The 18,205-nt window shown below is 41.1% G+C and overlaps 1 protein-coding gene across 2 annotated transcripts in view; it reads left to right on the plus strand.

Annotated features, from left to right (window-relative positions):
- TTLL5 (tubulin tyrosine ligase like 5) overlaps positions 1–18,205 on the plus strand; it is a 119,748-nt gene that overhangs the window by 55,305 nt on the left and 46,238 nt on the right. For both annotated transcript variants that reach the window (XM_048950218.1, XM_048950219.1), the window contains exons 29-30: positions 266–456; positions 12,346–12,500. In XM_048950218.1, the coding sequence (XP_048806175.1) occupies positions 266–456; positions 12,346–12,500 (346 nt within the window). The remainder of the gene's footprint in view (positions 1–265; positions 457–12,345; positions 12,501–18,205) is intronic.

Genomic DNA, 18,205 nt, shown 5'->3' on the forward strand with positions numbered 1-18,205 from the left:
TAAGGAAGAAATTCTTTACTGTGAAGGTGGTTAGGCACTGGAACAGGTTGCTCAGAGAGACTACGGATGTCCCTTCCCTGGAAGTGTTCAAGAATGAGACCTTGAACAACCTGATCTCTGGAAGGCATCTGCTATGATGGAGGTTGGAACTAGGTGATCTTTAAGGTCCCTTCCAACTCAAACCATTCTGTGATTCTGTGATACTGCTCACCAAGTATGACTGAAGTATGACTGAATATTTTGTTGATTTTTTTTTTTTTTGTAGGTATGCGCCACCGCAGTCCAAGTGGGCAGCGTGTGAGTTCTGCCATGATGAACAAAGGTACAGAAGATGCTCCTTCCCTGGGCAAACGTTACAGCCCCAGTATGGTAGCAGCAGAACTGCAGCAGCTGGCAGAAAAACAAGCAGCTTGTCAGTATTCCCCACCAAGCCACATCAGTCTCCTTACACAGCAGGTACGTAAGCAGTAGAATCTCTGTGACAGGCCTCTGTGTCAGCACTGAGCTGGGCCAAGTTGTGTTGGAAAAAGTAAATTTTAAATATTTATTTCTGTCATATTGTTATTTTGAAGTGCTTACAGTGACCAGAATTTTGATTTTCTGTGAAATTACAAGAACATTGCTAAAATCCTTTTATAGAAGAAAGAGAAATTGAGCAGAGGATTAGAAAATTGTGAAATCCTAGAATCCTTAGAGTTGGGACATTTTAAGATCATCTAGCCCAACTCTCCTGCAATGAACATGCCAGGGACATGACAGACAGATCAGGTTGTCCAGGGCCTGATCCAGCCTTGCCTTGAAAATCTCCAGGGATGGGGCATCAACCACATTTCTGGACAATCTGTTCCAGTGCCTCACCACCCTCACTGCATAAGACGTTTTCTGTATATCCAACCTAAATTTACCCTCTTTGATCTTGAAGACATTTCCCCTTATTCTGTCACCACAGACCCTGCTAAAGAGTCTGTCACTTTCTTTCCTGTAGGTCCCCTTTAGACACTGAAAGGCTGCCCTCAGGTCACCTTGGAGACTTCTCCTTGCTTAAGTCCCAGTTCTCTTAGCCTGTCTTCACAGGAGATGTGTTCCATCCCTTGGATCGTTTTTGTGACGCTCCTCTGGATGTGCTCCAACATGTTTATGTCTCTTGTGCACTGAGGACTCCACATCTTGATGCAGTACTCTAGGTGAGGCCTCACCAGTGCAGAGCAGAGTGCCAGGATCTGTTCCCTCATCCTGCTGGCCACGCTTCTTTTGATGCAGCCTAGGATATGGTTGGCTTTCTGGGATGTGAGGGCACATTGCTGGCTCATGTCCAGCTTCCCATGCCCCAGTACCCGCAGGTCTTTTCTGAAAGGGCTGTACTCAATCTTTTCATCCCCCAGATTGTATTGGTAGTGGTTAATGGCAAGATTAGGACTATTGGTTGAGGGATGTGGTGGAGGGTAGTGAAAGAGAGTGACTATTGAAAATATTACTACTACTGTGGGCTGCTTATTTTCCAAAGGCAAGAACTTCTACATGCTTGTTCAGTGCCTTTGACTGTCTGTGTTGTACCCAGCTGTGTCTTGGGGGTGGGTGTACTCTAATACAATACCTTCTTCCAGGAGCAGCTGGCAAGGTTGTTTTCCATTCCACTTCTTGTGAGAATTGCTTCTACTATCCAAGCTTTATAGTGTACTTCTATATCCTGCTGTCTGTAGTAAATTTTATTTATTAAGTCAATTGGCTGCTGAAATGACTATGTTCAAGGGAAATTTTTAAGTGTAAGTAGCTGAAGAGCCTTGAACAAGGAAGTTTAACATACGTCTTTAGAAAACAAGACTGTCTGTGATTATATCAGTTGGCTTTTCAGTCCTCTTTAGTCACTTCTGAAACACCAAGTGGGAACTTCATAATGATCCTCATAAAGTAAACAAGGCTTTATAAGATGGGAGGTGGAAGATAATGTCCTACTAATGTGGTTTCATAGTTACCTGGTATGAACTTCATCTTCAGTTCTCACAATATGCAGTTTTCCATTTTATTGGTTTGTGCTTCTGAAAAATAGTTTATATAATATCATCAAAAATTATCAGTGCATAATCATGCTTACAATGAGGAGAAGCTAAGGCGTGCCTCCACAGTGGTATACAGTAGAAATATTGATCTAAAACCATTAAGAATTTGTAGTTAATCCACTTCATCTTTACATGGTGACTTACTGTATGGTTTCTAGAATGTGGGGGAGATAAAGGAAGAGTATTCCATCTTGGACTAGAAAATAAGGAGTTCCTGGGGTAACTTTTGTAATTGTATTTAATGAAAAATGCTTTTAGGACACACTCAAGTATGACGAGCTCAAGTTATAGAATCACAGAATCACCAAGGCTGGAAAGGACCTCCAGGATCATCCACCTATCACCAATATTTCCATGTCAGTACAACATCTAAATGCTTCTTGAACACCTCCAGGATCTTCTCTCACTCGGAGAAGAAGCATTTCCTAACGTTGAATCTGAATCTCCCCAGGCACAACTTCAGGCCATTCCTTCTAGTCCTAGTACTAGTTACATGGGAGAAGAGGCTGACCCTCACCTCACCACAACCTCCCTTCAGGGTGCTGTAGAGAGGATAAGGTTTCCCCTGAGACTCTAAACAATCCCAGAGTAAACAATCCCAGCTCCCTCATCTGCTCTGCGCCCCTCACCAGCTTCATTGCCCTTCCCCAGGGATTCACTCCAGGACCTTGATGTGTTTTTTTGTAGTGAGGGGTCCAAAACTGAACACAATACTCAAGGTATTGATTGCCAGGGGGAGATGTGCTGGGATGCCACTGGAATCAGATTTTCTTAATTCTGCCATTGTACATTACTAGCATAATGGAGATACAGTCTAGCTCTGTGGAAATAAGTCTTGGATAATAGGAGTATTAGAGAGATCAAATAATTTCTTTTGTACACATTTCCACTGTAGTAGGTACAGAGGAGCTGCATTTTGTTTCCAGGTAATGAAGTGAAATTACTATCGGAAAAAAAGATAGACAAAAAATATTTAGTGAGACTTCTATGGCTGGATGAGTATACCTTTAAGAAATTAAAAGAAATGCAACATGTATAATGACAAAATTTCTATGGAAAGGTTGAGTTGGTGTTGAAGTGGATACGAAGGACAGAAACGTAACAAATGTGCTTATTGGTAATAAAGGCTGTACGTGTTTCTATGTAAATTAAAGCAGCACATCCAGCTCCAGAACCAGTTGGCCATGCATTCAAATAAATAAATGAAGATAGTTTGTTTAGGGAGGAAATAGAAATGCAGGAGTTACAGAAGGCAGTTGGATAACAAGGTAAATAATGATGATTTTATTTGTGTTTCTCATCATAAGATAAGAGGGATATTCAGTTTAGTACAAAGACACCAGAGTAAAGACTGATAAAAGGGAATAGTTACTATAACACACCATATGCTTATCTTCTGAGACTTCCTGAAACAAGATGCCATAAAGGTCAAATGCTGAACAGGATTCAGAGCTATATTGTAGATTTATGTGGACAATATGATCTGGAATATTTACTTTAGAATAATGGATGCTTTTCAGATGACAAATTGCTAGGTTTTAACATACAGAAGTAATGAGTTTTCCTTATCAAGTAGATGTTTCAGCTAACTGTAATGGAAATTAAAGTGTCTTCTATCCTCTGAAATGTGTCAAGCAGGATAGCAATTTTGCTGGGCCGTTGCTCTGAACGAGCTTTCTTCTTTAATGTGATGAGCAATGCGTGCTGTGCTTCTGTAACCATATTTATGACCTTTTCCTTACCACGTTGTTTTACAGTAGTCGCACTAAGTATTTCCTTTATGATAGCAGGATATCCGAGACACTTGTGAGGAAATCATTATCTGAAATCAGGGATTTCCCTGATTATGCATTGCAGATGATGGATAATTATTTTTACAAGATGCTGATGTCTTTGTCAGTATGTGCTGTGTAGTGGTTCAACTGTAACACTGTCTGTGTGTCTATTTTTCATATTGTCCTGAAAATTTGCTTGTTTGATTTGCCTAGTGCCAAACATGAGCTAGGTTTATTCCTATTGGAATAGTGTTGGAGAGTAACAGCAGGTACATTGATGGTGAATTTGGGAAATTAAACCCTTTCTATTGTACTAGGGGCTAAATTGCTTTTATCTTCTTTTCTAATGTAAGATTTTTACTGGCTTCTACACTACTTCAGGAGAGATGAAGTAAGATTTTTTTGTCTGTAGCTATTACAGAAACACCAAGGTTGGAAAAGGCCTACAAGATCATCCAGTCCAGCCATCCACCCACCTATCACCAGTCACCAATCACCAATAGTGATATTAGTGATTAGCCTTCCCTGATGGATGGATGGATGGAGGCTGTGACCAAAATAATCTAGACTTATTTTTCTTCTGCTGTGTTCCCTACCAGGCATGAATTCTAAAGCCTGTTCTTAAGGTGTGTTTAGCATAAAATATTTCCATGTGCTTGCACTGCAGGACCTTCTGGGGAAGAAAGTTAAAATGCACAGCATGTGCATAGATCCAGAGCCAGGTGACTGGATCCTGGATATTTATATGCTTTCCTTTGTGAATAGCAAGCTACTTCTCTCTGAAATATGCTGCAAAGTAAGAAGAAGGTTTTATCCTGTAGTGCTGGATCTGTGTGAGGTCCCTATCACAGACTGGTGGCAAGGGCTGTGGTTGATATCTACCAGGCTGTAGTACTTTGTAGTTATTAATGCTCGTGTACAAAAAAATGCGTTGAATTGGCCAACTTTACCAGAAGGAGGGAGAGAAGGAAGGGAAGCCTTGTGGGAGCTCTGCCCTTCTCTGTGAGGGAGGGTGTGAGATTTCAGGATTCAGCTATCATTAGGAATAGCTCCAATACTTCTAGCCAGAGAGTTCAATCTTAGGGATAACATCAGACCACCCAGGCAAGGGCCAGACCGAGCTGTCTCCATCTCAGTTATGCAAGCAGTCAGTGCCCAAGATCCAGCAGCCAGCATTCCTGCAAACAGCTGACAGGTCTATTGGAGGATGGAGTGCTCTCCTCATTTTATATTTTTCATTTGGACAGAAAACTGAAACTGGGAAGAAAAAGAGGAGTTTACTAAATGTTAGGACAGTGGAGAGGAAGTGAGGAATAAATGGAATAGGCAACTTACAGTGCCTCAGAGTGACTTTGTGGAAATCTTATGCCAAAGAATCTCAAAATAAAGAGCTTCAGCTAAACATTTACTGCAAAACTTTGTTACCCATCTCATCTACACAGTTTGAGACCCTTGTCTGCATTATCCTGGCCACAGAACGAACTGCCAGTGAGGCAAAATGCTGTACAGGTCCCAGTGGTCATCAGCTCCTCTGGTCCTGGACCTGAGCAGTGCAATGTGGTGGCTACAAAAAAGACCACAAATGTTTTCAAAATGGTAGGGATATTTTCCTCACTGAATGCTTTTGGTGTGGTGGTGATTGTTTTTGTTTTTTTCTCCACTCTCAGTGTTAGTCCCTTGATTTGACTCAGCTTACTTTATCTGAGTCTTAATCTGACTTATTTTCCTTATGTAACCATTTAGTTGACTTTTACCCTCCTTTTGAGAGAGTGAGGAGGAGACATAGAGGAAGACAGAGGAAGAAGACATCTCAGTCTATAACCAGGAAGAGGAGCAAGAGCCCAAGAGATGAAGCCTGAGGTCTTTTTTTTTTTTCTTTCTTCACAAAGCTGTTTGTTCTGCTGCAGGGCCCCATCTTTTTCTCATTCTCAAGCTGTTAACACAAGAATTGACATGACTTCTAATGCTGCTAGCTTGTAGATTCAGCAGTAACACAAATGATATCAGCAGAGGCTGTAGGAAGCAAAAATGTTAGTGTGGCTTCTGCAGTGCCAGAATTGGACCCTTCTGCTCTGAGTTGCTGAAGAGAATAGGAACAGAGGCTTTTGTTACAGTGCAGCAATGTTTGCAGATCTACAGAGTCACTAAATGGGTCAGGCTGAGCAGCTAGCGCTTCTGTTATGGGAAGGATTACACCTTGATGAGCAAATATGCATTATCCAAATCACTACTGCTGGGAAGTTTGGAGCCTGTGTCTAAATGAAAGCCTGTCTTTCTCAGGAGGAGGAAGAGGGGAGTTCAGCAATCCACAGCAGCAGTATGAACATAGGAGTTTTTTTCATTGTTAAATGGATGCATACGCTGGAGACTCTACAAAGGAATTTGCAAGTTTGTCAGGTTTCCCAGGAATGTCTCTGGCAGGTCTTTGTCTGGAACATTTTCTGGAGACTGGAAGGCTTCTGCTCTGTATGCATATGTATATCCTGTAAGCTGGTAAGCTCAGCAAGCAGAGAAGGAATGTCACAGGCCTTTGGCCAGATCAGCTTTGGTACACGCGCAGATTTCACACTTTGCAGCCTTTTAGCCCCAGTTCTTCCCCTCTGACTGGTTGCCCCTACAACTTCAAATCTGAGTATAAAATGAAGCTATTTTAGTGAATGGGGTGTGGTCAGCAAGCTGACCTGGGTCACAAGAAGGCAGCCCTACAAAAACATCAGTACTGTGTGATTTCTCCAAAGAATGTGTAGTAGGTGTATTTTATGTCAACTGCTCAGACAGTGAAAGTATCTGTGTTTGAGATTGGTTTGGAGTTTCTGTTGGCATTTCAGAAAAGAGTCAACTTCCCATATTGGATTTCAGCCTCTCAGTACCTTAAGGAAGATGGGCTGCAATGCAGATGGACAATTTCCAGTAGTACTGGAAGACCTGGGTGCTGTGCTAGATTAAGTCATACGGGCCTGGGCTAGATCGCAGATGTACATGGGATCTCTGTGGTGAAGCCAAGAAAATGTAACATGAAAAGTGGGTAGGGGACAGATTAATAAAGAATATTTATATTATTATAGTGTATGTCAGCCATCTCTGAAGCTGAACAAACAAATTGAAATAGTGCAACAAAGATCTACGTTTTGTAATATGGTATGTTGTTAACTCCCACCTCTATTCCTGGGATGTGAATATTTCACTGATCCCGAAAGCTTTGGGGGAATGTATGCCTAAGGAATGGTTGGCAGGTGAGAATGCAGTGACTAGGCAAGCCAGGTAGTGAAAGAAGAAATATTTGTTTTACGAACTATTTGGATATAAAGATTGCATTGATGGATGAACAGTAATAAGTAATAAAATAGGAAATTAGGGATTGACTCAGGTGGAAGGTGGGTCTTGAAGTCAAACTAAGCATACAGGGTAAGGTAGATCAAGAGACCAAGGAGATCTCACAAACTATTAGACATTTTACACATTTTTTAGTTTTCTAATGGCATGCTTTCTTTGAGCTTATTATGTAGTGTTGTCTTATTCTGTCTGAGGCACCAAAACTTAAAGATTCTGGTCTGTTCGTAACTCCAGTGTTCTTCTAACTTATGTATGTCTTAACCTCAATCCATGTCCCATCTTTCTTTAAAAGAATGGACTTTTTTCAATGAACTGTTAAAATAATCAAACTTGGAACTTTTTGGTAGTGTATATTTTGCTCCAAATTCGGGGGTGTTAGGTTTCTTCCAGTTTCAGATTATAAACTTTTCATCCTATTGAAGGCTTTTCTGGAAGAAACTATAAAGTCTATGATGACTGCATCCTTTTGCCTTTCTCTTAGTCTTGATCTTCAAACTGTCTTGACCTCTAGGATTCCTTTTCCTCCTCACCAATCAGAATGACCCAAATAGAAGCCTGAGATGTGTGAAATAGAGAAGATGTGAATGTGGCTCCAAACAGAAGAAATGGCCTCACAGTCTGTAGATCTTCTGTCCTCAGCACATCGTTTATAGGCAACAGGATATGACTGACCTCTGGCAGAAAAATACTACAACAGTCAACTGGGGAGAGTGAAGTAGGCATCTTTGTGCTGTGTTATTTGCTCATTGCTGTAACACAGTGATAGTGAAAGTCAGGATCCGCTGTTCAGGCTGTTCGTAGTGAATATTTAAGTTACTTTACCATACTGCCAGAAGAGGCATAGCAACAACTTCAAGCAGTGATGTGTCCGCTGGTTGAGTCTTGCAAACTGATAAGAAAAACACCTGATCTTTTGGGACTCTTTACCTGAATCCTTGAAGGCTGATCTGTAGCACTGAGTTGTTTGCTCATTTATTATTACTATTGTTAACATTTGCTACTTTGGAAAAAGTAGAATATCTGCTTCTTTGGCCTATTTGAAACAAGATCAAGGTGAATTTCACTTAAGGAAAGATTAAGTACTCTAATGTGATAGAGAGAAGCTATTGAAAAAATAGTGTAATGTAGATCAAGAATGTGAAAGTTCCTCTTTAGACTCTTGCTTGTGATTTCTAAAAGGTTATCTGTCCACAAAATGCTGGTTTTCATTCTTCCTTTTTTTTTATTTGGAGATATCATTTCATGGCACATGTGGGACAGCCAGGAGATCTGGCCCAGCTGTCTCTACCTAGACTTTAGCAAAGCCTTTGACACTGTCACCCACAGTATTCTCCTGGGGATGCTGGCTGCCCGTGGCCTGGACAGGTACATTCTTTGCTGGGTAAAGAACTGGCTGGGGAGCCAGGACAAGAGTTTGGTGGTGAGTGGAATTAAATCCACCTAGTGACCAGTCATGACTGGTGTACTTCAGGGGTTGATATTGGGACCCATCCTGCTTAATATCTTTATTGATGATCTGGATGAGGGCACTGAGTGCACCCTCAGTAAGTCTGCAAGATGACACCAAGTTGGGAGGAAGTATCGATCTGCCTGAGGGTAGGAAGGTCCTACAGAGGGGTCTGGACAGGCTGGGTCACTGGGCTGAGGCCAACGGGATGAGATTCAACAAGATTAAGTGGCTGGTCCTGCACTTTGGTCACAACAACCCCATGCAGTGCTACAGGCTTGGAGCAGAGTGGCTGGAAGGTTGTGCAGAAGAAAAGGACCTGGTGATTGGTCAGTGCCTGGTTGAACATGAGCCAGCAGTGTGCCCAGGTGGCCAAGAAGGCCAGTGGCATCATGGCTTGTATCAGAAATAGTGCAGTCAGCAGGAGCAGGGGGGTGATCACCCCCTGCACTCAGTGCTGGTGTGGCCACAGCTTGAGTACTGTATTCAGTTTTGGGGCCCCTTACTGCAAGAAGAACATCAAGGCCCTGGAGTGTGTTTAGAGAAGGGCAGCAGAGCTGGCGAGGGGACAGAAGCACAGGTCTTACAAGGAGTGGTTGAAGAAACTGGAATTGTTTAGTCTAGAGAAGGGGAAGCTCAGGGGAGACCTGGTTGCCCTCTACAACTCCCTGAAGGGAGGATGTGGTGAGTTGAAGGTCAGCTTTTTCTCCCAGGTAACAGCAATTGGACAAGAGGGAACGGCCTCAAGTTGTACCAGGGGAGGTTCTGGTTGGATGTTAAGAAAAGTTTCCTCTCTGAAAGAGTGGTCAGGTGCTCGAATGGGCTGCCCAAGGAGCTGATAGAGTCAGTGTCCCTGGAGGTGTTCAGGAAATGTTTAGATGTCGTACTGAGGGACACGGTTTAGAGGGTAACATAGGTGGTAGATGACTGTTAGACTAGATGATCTGAGAGGTCTTTTCCAACCTTTATAACTTTCTATATAATTTCCCCTTTCAATTATAAAGAAGATCAAGAATTAAATTAAGGTTACAGAATGATACCCAAAAGTACTGGATACAAGAGTTGAGACTTTTGTTTTTGTTAAATTTATTCAGAAAAATATTTCTGTGAATTAAGCAAGACCATGGACATCTGGTTCTTTTAAGCTTATGTATCTCTACTGTCAAGAAGACAAGTGTATTGCTCACTTTCAAACTTGCTATTAAAAACAAACAAAAAATGCTTTCTTCTTGTACATCCATGTAAATTAACGTCTTTTCCTTTTGAACCACATTAGTCCTTACTTTTATTAGATTTTTTTTTTCCTGCTACTCCTATTTTTGAAGCTATAAGCTATTCTTTTTGGAGCTTTCAGTATCTGCTTGTGTCCAGGTACCATACAATATCTTTTTTTAAGCCAAAGAATTTATTTGTTGCTAAGTATTTGCCTCTGTATGAAGGATACTGTTGTGTCAGGTGTACTGGAGGGTTAATAACTGGAGAATGAAACCACTGCTGTGCACAGATGTGTTGGGGTTCCCTCAGCAACCCACCGAAGCAGCGTCCTGGCAAGCTAATTACAGCAGCTGAAATGTCTCAGCACATGGCACAGTAATAAGAAGTAACACCCATCTGGGTGGGCTGGCAGCAGCCAGACCTTACTATCTCGCTGGTGTTCTCTCCCTCATTCTGAATCCCTTGCCTGTCTTTAATCCTGCTGTATTTTAAACACCTGTCTCTCTGGAATGTGTGAAACATCCCTTTTACCTACACGAAACTATTTGCTCACCTGCTTTGCTTAGAAAGACAGCTTTCAAAAAAATAGTGGTTATAATATTAGAGAGGAAAGCATATCACATTAATAGAGCAGGGATGAGCTGATAATTCATCAGATTCGATGTGTCTTGGTATCAGAATGCCGGCGAGAAAAGGCTGGTTAAAGTCATTGTAGTTTTACATGTCTTTACGAGCAAAGTTGTGACTGCTGTTACTGACAAGCTAAGAATTGTATATATACTATTTGTTTCATGTACAATGTTGGCCTTTGTCTTCCTCATTTACTATTCGTGGTTGCTTTTTTTTGTTCAGATCATAAAAACTTGGTGGCCACAAACTGTCATTGTTGTGTATTTGTATGGTGTCTGGCACTATAAGACCTAGTACTGATTTGATATTTTCTATTGTTGCAATGAAAAGGCTTTAAATAATTAAGTCTACAGAAGGCTTAAATTTAAAGGCGAAGCAGAGGGGCCAAAGTGACTTCTAATGCTCTTTTCCATATGAAGTGGGTAGCGCTGCTCATTTCTAAGCTTGCCCAGCGTGTTCTACTGTAAGACCTGGAAACTGTGACTTAATGGATGAGAATTATGCACAGGCTGAAGGAAGAGTGGGATAGGATATAACTGGGAAAGAATATGGCAGAAGGAGGATCCTTTTGGAGAACTGGGCAGAAGAACAGTGTGTAATTGCAATAAATTAATTCTGTCCAGAACTTGAAGTGTTTTCTGAATTCAGGAAGTGGCTAAATGCCTTATAGTACTAAATTATTGAAAGGGTGACATCATCTTGTGTTGCCAATTACCATGTTAGTTTATGTTCTAGAGTTCAATCAGAGCAAATGGATTGTGCAGTTCTGCATAAGACTTGTAGGTGTGAGTGCAGCATCACGCAACGCAGCTTGTATATACTTGTTTTAATTAGAGTAATTCCATGCAAATACTGGTAAAAGAGCATTGTTGGGGTAGCAAAGCTGGGAATTTGCAAGCTATGCTTATGCATTTATAAGAAGTTAAGTTACAATTAGATAACTTACCTTTGAGATCTGGAGCAGATGCAGGGCTAGATTTTCAGTTCTTTCCAGTTGTCCTGTGTGCCATTGGTTACACACCTTTCAGCTGCCCCAGAAATGAGCGGGGTAATACAAACAAGTTGCCTTTTCCATATGACCTTAATCTTAGTGCACAGTTGTTCTGTACTTATAAAAAAGCAATATGTGATCACATTGTTAAAGACTGTCAGCCTTTATAGCGTTTTCAACATTCATAAAATGTTTTAAGGTGCATTATTAAACTTCTGCAATAGTTGCCTTTACTGTATGAACTCAGGCTCTCTTCTGCAAGCCAGCAGGCTGTGTATGCTCACAGTTTGATCCTTTCAGAAGACATGTGAAGAATGTTTAGAGAAAGAAACAATGAAATATGTTTTAGATGCTTAAAACAAATTCATGATTACTTTAGAACTTGATAAAACAATCTTATACCAAATCTCATTTTAGGCTATCGTTGACTATTTTATATAGCTACCTGTGTGAACAATTTGAAGGTGGTGTGGGTAGAAATGTTCATTTGTGTGTGATAGAGTTAGACACTGAGTTTTAAATCAGATGTGCATATGTTGATGCGTTGTGCATTTACTGTGGAGTAGGGTATGGAGAGGACAGAGTGCATATGGCTTATTCAGTGACATAACTTGTGATGACTGGACAGACACACTGAGTTCAGAAAGTGCAATATAAGCACCTGTCTTTTGCAGGGTTCATTTTTTAATATAGAAATTTTTTTTAACTGTGTCCTTGTTATCAGTTCTATAGCAGGATATGTTTTCCTGCTTCAGGATTTTTGCCTGATTCTTGTCTTTTTCCTCCTCTGTGCTTTTACTTACTGGATAGAGTATGTATTAAGGTATGCTTAGTGCCATCTTTTGTTCGTTTCTTGGTTTTTAATGGTTTCTGATGTCTTTGTCATTGCCTCCGCAGTTAACAAGCTTGAACTTAGCAAGTGGAGCTGTAGGCAAGGGGAATGCAGCTGTGCCCCCAGGCTACCGATCAGTGCTCAACAGAAAAGGGCCATTGTGGGCTGTTCAGTCAGACACTCTTACAGATGACAGAAGATGCATCTCTTCAGCAGTCAGGTAAGTTAAAACTGATGCTCCATGTTTTTGAAGGAGAGTGCATGGTACTCAGAAGCTCATCCGTAATTTTTTTGATCTCTTGCTCAGAAGGTTTGGCCTAAGGACAAATACTTTTTCTCTTCAGGACTACGGTAGGAATTAGGCTCATGAAAACTAACCTGTGTTCCTAGTACCAGCAGTTTCGTGGTGGAATGAGTAAACAGATGAACACATGGAAAGGGAGGGAAAAAGAAAATGTCAGTTTCTTTTCTCTAATTTTCTCTAATTATTTCTCATCTCTATAAGTTTCGGTGCTTTGGTGTCAAGACATAAGCAGAATGCAAACTTTTACCTGATGCTGTAGAAATCTCCACCAAGGACTCATCTTCATGCTTTTTCTTTGAATATCAATTCTCTATTGTTTAAAAATAGAGCAGTACTCTGTAGTGTTTTATTAAGGTTCCTTTTCAGATGGCTTCCTTCTGCTCTTTATTAGTTTTGGACATTGGAATTTGTATTTGTGGCTGATACACTCATGGGACTCAGGGAATTGTGATTCTGCAGGAAAAAAAAAGCTGTTTACTCCAAGGATTCTAGATCTTGGAAGTTAAGTGGCAGGTGAGCCTACTGCAGAAGTCTAGACTGAACACAGGCTCAGAACTGCTTAAGACATCTGATTTCTGCATTTGCTAGTGCTTTTTTGTCCTTTTAAATTCAGTAACGAGGCAGGACTTCCACAACATGCATTTAGGCCTAGAAAACAATGTACAAGTGAAAATATTAATTCGTCTAATTGATTACTGGAAAATGGGGGAAGGTCAGAAAGGCAGATATACAGTATAGAAAGCATGTGACCTGGATGGTCATCTTTTCCCAAATGGGTTCTTCAATAGAAGGATTGGAATGGGATTTGGAAAGCTCAAGAAAAAAAATTTCTTATTTCGTCAGTCACTGCTTTTCGTCCTGCCTAAAGAGGAGGAATGTGAGAAATGAATTCCTGGCCTGTTTCTGTTCCAGCACAACATTTGCCTCTGGGGTTTGCAGTTATTAAGAGAGGTGGTGATTCTGCTCTTGGAGACCAGCCAGGGTAGCTATTACCTAATCCAAATAAAGAACCTATCCAACAGGTGTAAGCTGCCTTCCTCTCCTACACAGTTTGAGGGAGCAGCAGAGTGCAGGCTGTCATAGGCTGTTTGTTTCTCAATTCTGCTTGCACCTTTGCATGGATTCAGACATTGTTGGAAAGGAATTACAGTCATAATCTTCTATGAATCTCCACAGAAGGCACAGTAGTTACCACCTTTCTCTGAAGCCATTTCTGTCATATGTTGTTACCTGCCGATCTGACAACCTAGCTTTAATGTCCAGAGCTGCACTCTGAACTGTGCCTCATCTAGCATTCTATGTGTAGCTTAATGCTTGTAGAAATTGTTCTATTTCTATACAAGGATCCAAAAGTTCTTCAGAAGTGTATGGCTGGTATAAGATTGTCAAACTTTTTATGAAACATTTGGTCTTTCAGTACTTGAGTCATCCTCACTATTTTCAAGCCAAGAGACAGAAAGACACCCTAAGACCCTTTGCTGAATTACTTTATTTTCATGGCTGCTTGCCTAAAATGTCCAGAATACTGGTAATTAATAAGTTTTTCATGAATATGGAGAAAAAATATCCTGAGACAATGCTGGATTACTTGGGCTGTGAACTTTCTTTTAATGAAAGAATTCCAAAAAGAGCATCAAGATCATTATATGCTGAAATAGCTAGTATTTCAAATGACTGATTTGCTGCTCCGTCTGTTACACTGGAGCTCAGCAGTTCACAGAGGGTCATCTAATGAGTGTCAGCCTGTGCTCAGTACTGGATGACTATGTGAAGAAAAGCTTCCTGTTTTCTTCCATTGAGGTTCTTGTCTAGCAGTTGTAGAATTTAGCAAGGATGGAAATGTTTTGTCAATGGGTCTCTTATCTGGCTTCCATTTGGCTCCAGTTCAAACATCTGCCTCTGAAACTCAGTCACTACAGTTTTTGCAGAGCTGTATGGTAAAACTAAGCCATTCTGCCGCTTCTGAGTTTTGCTTGAAAATTTTATTGTGATACTCGTGAGCTGTGAGATTCAGGCTATTATTAATAAATTTTTCTCCTTAATTTCAGCTCCCCCAGTACGATTTATCTAAATTTCTTTGAGCAGAAGTTAGTTCTCCTTTTTTTGTTTTTTTTTTTTTTTGTGGTTGAATGTAGCCTCTGTAGAAGAGTTGCCAAATTAATAGTCAGCTCTGCCAAAAGACAAAGGCAATCTTGAGTTTGTAATACCGAGACAGAGAACAACACTGGATATATTAAAATGTTATATTATAAATCTATAGTGCAGTCCCTTTTAAGACTTTTTTTTTTTAGTTACTTCCTATAAGCTTTGTCTCTGTTCCCAGTCAGACTGAGGTTTAGGCTTTCACTACGTCCGAGATGAAGAAAGTACAAGAAGTGTGATGTTCCAAGTTGCATAGGGATTCACTTTTGACTTCTGTAACATGGCTGTTAGAGGCCCTTTGCCATGTTTGCTGTAGCCTGGCCTATATTACCCTCTATAGCTCTTTGCAGTTCTGCCAAACCTGCTCTCTCCTGTAACCATAGTCCTGAAGGTCTGATTCCAATCTGTCTCAGCTTCTTACTCTGCCAGTAAGAAATGTTACTTAGTCACATTCTGCCTTAGCCACGTGAACAGGTTAGTTATGCACTTTATAAGGAAAGTGTTTAAGATTGCTGCATATGATTTTATCCTAACATTAATAATGTAACCTAAGAACAACAAAAATGAAAGTGATTTCTTGCTGTCCACTGGAACTGATTTCCTGACACTGACCTGACTGGAAATGTGGCAATGGTCAGCTCCTGAAGACATTTTCAGTTGCACAATAAAGGTAGAAAATATTGTTTAAGAGAACAAAATTTATTGTTTAGAACCTAAACTAATTTCTGAGTACTGTTGGCAAATAGTTGCATAATCACCAATAATAGTGGTGGTAGGCTTTCCTAGAAGCTTCTGGCACTGGAATCTCCACTGGTACCTCACTTGTTTTTGAAACTGTTCTCAAAGAGTTTTTTGGGCTTTGCAAATCACTTAATTTCCATGACCTGGGCCAAAGCTAATGAGAGAGAAATCTTTCTAATTAGTACAGATTTCTGTGTTGTCAGTGGACAGCTTGGATTCTGCCATCCTTGCACAGGTTCATCTTTTAGAACTCACACAGGCAGTGTGTTGGCAAGCATTCAGCAGTGATACATGGCCAGTATTTTTCCAGAACCTTTGTTTCATTAGCTCCTGGGTCTTTCAGGATGGCTTTCTCAAAACTAAAGGCACAACCAATCTAGCTCTGCATATTTTTTCCTTGTATCTTTTGACAGATTTATCTAACTTGGTTGAGGGAGGCAGGCAAGCGAGCTTCTCTGTCATCAGTGAGAAGCTAAAATGGCACTCCAACTTATACCAGACAGCTTAGATTCTGACTGCTATTAAAGTCAGAAACAAAGGATTCTGCTCTTCTCGTTGTTTAACATGCCGCAAATATTTCTTAGCTCACTTCTTAGCCAAGGTGCTCAGGCTCATCAAGAAATGATGTTTTGTTGACAGGCTCCCTGAACCGAGTTAAATGCTGAAAACAATGTTTTTCAGTTTTCTTATCTAGGAGTTTCTGTGTTTAAGTTGTTCTGTCATTTGTAGTGATAAGAACAGTTTAGGGCATTGTGGGTGCGTGCATATACCTGCCATGTGCCCAGGTTCCAAAACAGGTTCTCCTTTTTGTAGTTCTATTTTATTTCTTGCCTGGAAGTCTTGAGTGGGTTGGGAAAGCAGAAGATTCCACCCAGATATCTGGCATCCTAGGCTTTCAGGAACCCCTGTCTAGCTCTGATCTGCAGTGAACCTGAGGCATTCTGGAAGAATTACCCCCATCTGGAGTACTGTGTCCAGGCCTGGGGCCCCCTGTGCAGGGAGGACATGGAGCTCTAGGAGGAGGTCCAGAGGAAACTAGAATGATCATTTCATAGAATGAAACTAGATGATCATTGTGGTCCTTTTCAACCCAGGCCCTTCTATGATTCTGTGATTCTGTGAATTAGATGTGCTGCCCATCCACTGTATAGTTAAAGCATTCATGTAACTGCTTGTGGGCTGCACTGCATGTATTTTACTGCTCATGTGCAAATCAACACGGGCACGGTAAATCCAGCACGTCTTAAAATCACATCTTCCTCTGAGATTGAAAGATGTGATAACTGTATTAATCTTGGCAGTTAATGCTACATTTTTGTAAGAATATACCTGTTTCTCTTTGTTGCATGTGTACTGCCTTGTAGTTCTGCATCTCAAGGGTTAGTGGTAACTTTCCTGTCTTCCAAGTAGCACGTCTCAAGCTCCCTGCTGTCTCTGGACAGGTAGAGACTGTCCATCCTCTGTCCTGTGCTCCACTTGCCAAGTGGCTGGAGCCTGTTTGTTTGCATAGCAGCTGGGTGCACGCTGACTGTGAAGAGACTGTACTGCACTGATGCCTCTGGAGGAAATGAAGAGAGAAGGCAGCAGGCACTGATGGCCGCAACAGACCTTCAGTTTCAAGAAACTCTGCAGTGACCTTAACACCTCCCTAACTAGGCAGCACAGAAGTGCCAAAGCAGCAGCAGCAGAACATGACCAATACCAGTTCTGTGCCAGCACTGACTTCCCTGTTCCTTTCTCCTAATGCCGTTTCTCCCTTTTCTTTTTCCCTTTGAGGAAATGTCTGATTATGAACTCAGTCTGTCTGCACTACACCACTCTTCTAGAGGCTTCATGCTTATATAGTCTTTTTCTTTCCTTCTGCTGTAAAGATGGCCCTTCTAATACCTAACAACAGCAGAGTGCTATCCTTGATCAGGAGTAGGAGTCCTCATTATGAGGCAAATCTCACACAGATCATTCCAATGCTGCTTTCCCTCAGTTGTTAAACCACTGTGAGAGCCTCCAGCTCACAGTGTCCTTTTATCATGCTGCTTGCAGGGATGAGTGTTGTGTTTAGGAAGGCTTGTATAGAAAAGTCCCTCTTTAGTAAGAGGGGCTATTTGCATTAGAACATACACAAGGCTGATTACTGTCGCCTGGATTTTCTTCCTGTCTTATCTTATACGCCTAAATTAATTAAATTTCACTATTTCCATGGGAGAATAAGTGAGAATGGGTGTAATGATTTTTTTTATTTTTATTTTTTCTGTGACCCCTTCTGGTCCTCCTGGGCAGCTGTGTCACAACCATATTCACTTATGGCCCTTGAGAAACAGTAGTTCTGGGAGCCTTGAGTCTGGGGGTTGATGTAGAATTACTATATTGAGAGGAAATTTGAGGAGGGAAGGCGAAAAACAGAAATTCTGCATGAGTAGCTTTACGTTCTTGCAGCACTCCCTGTCTCTGGCTTGTACGAGTTCTTTTTTCATATTAGATTATTATGTGGTATTATTATATACCACATAGTAGTGCATGGAGCAGCCTTCCACCTCCCCGGTAATCTCTAATCTTTGTCTTTAAGCATCTGCCAGGGTCTCTGGTGACAACTTGTTAACTTTCAAGGCAAACTGGCTGACTACACCTTCATAAATGCATGGCTTGTCTTGTATTATTTCTTATATATTTTGGTCACGCTGAAGAAATGTGTGATGGCAGGTTCAATTACTTTCATCCTGCTTGGAAATTGCCCCGAGCCT

Source organism: Lagopus muta, chromosome 6 (genome assembly GCF_023343835.1).
Source record: "Lagopus muta isolate bLagMut1 chromosome 6, bLagMut1 primary, whole genome shotgun sequence".
NCBI lineage: Eukaryota > Metazoa > Chordata > Aves > Galliformes > Phasianidae > Lagopus > Lagopus muta.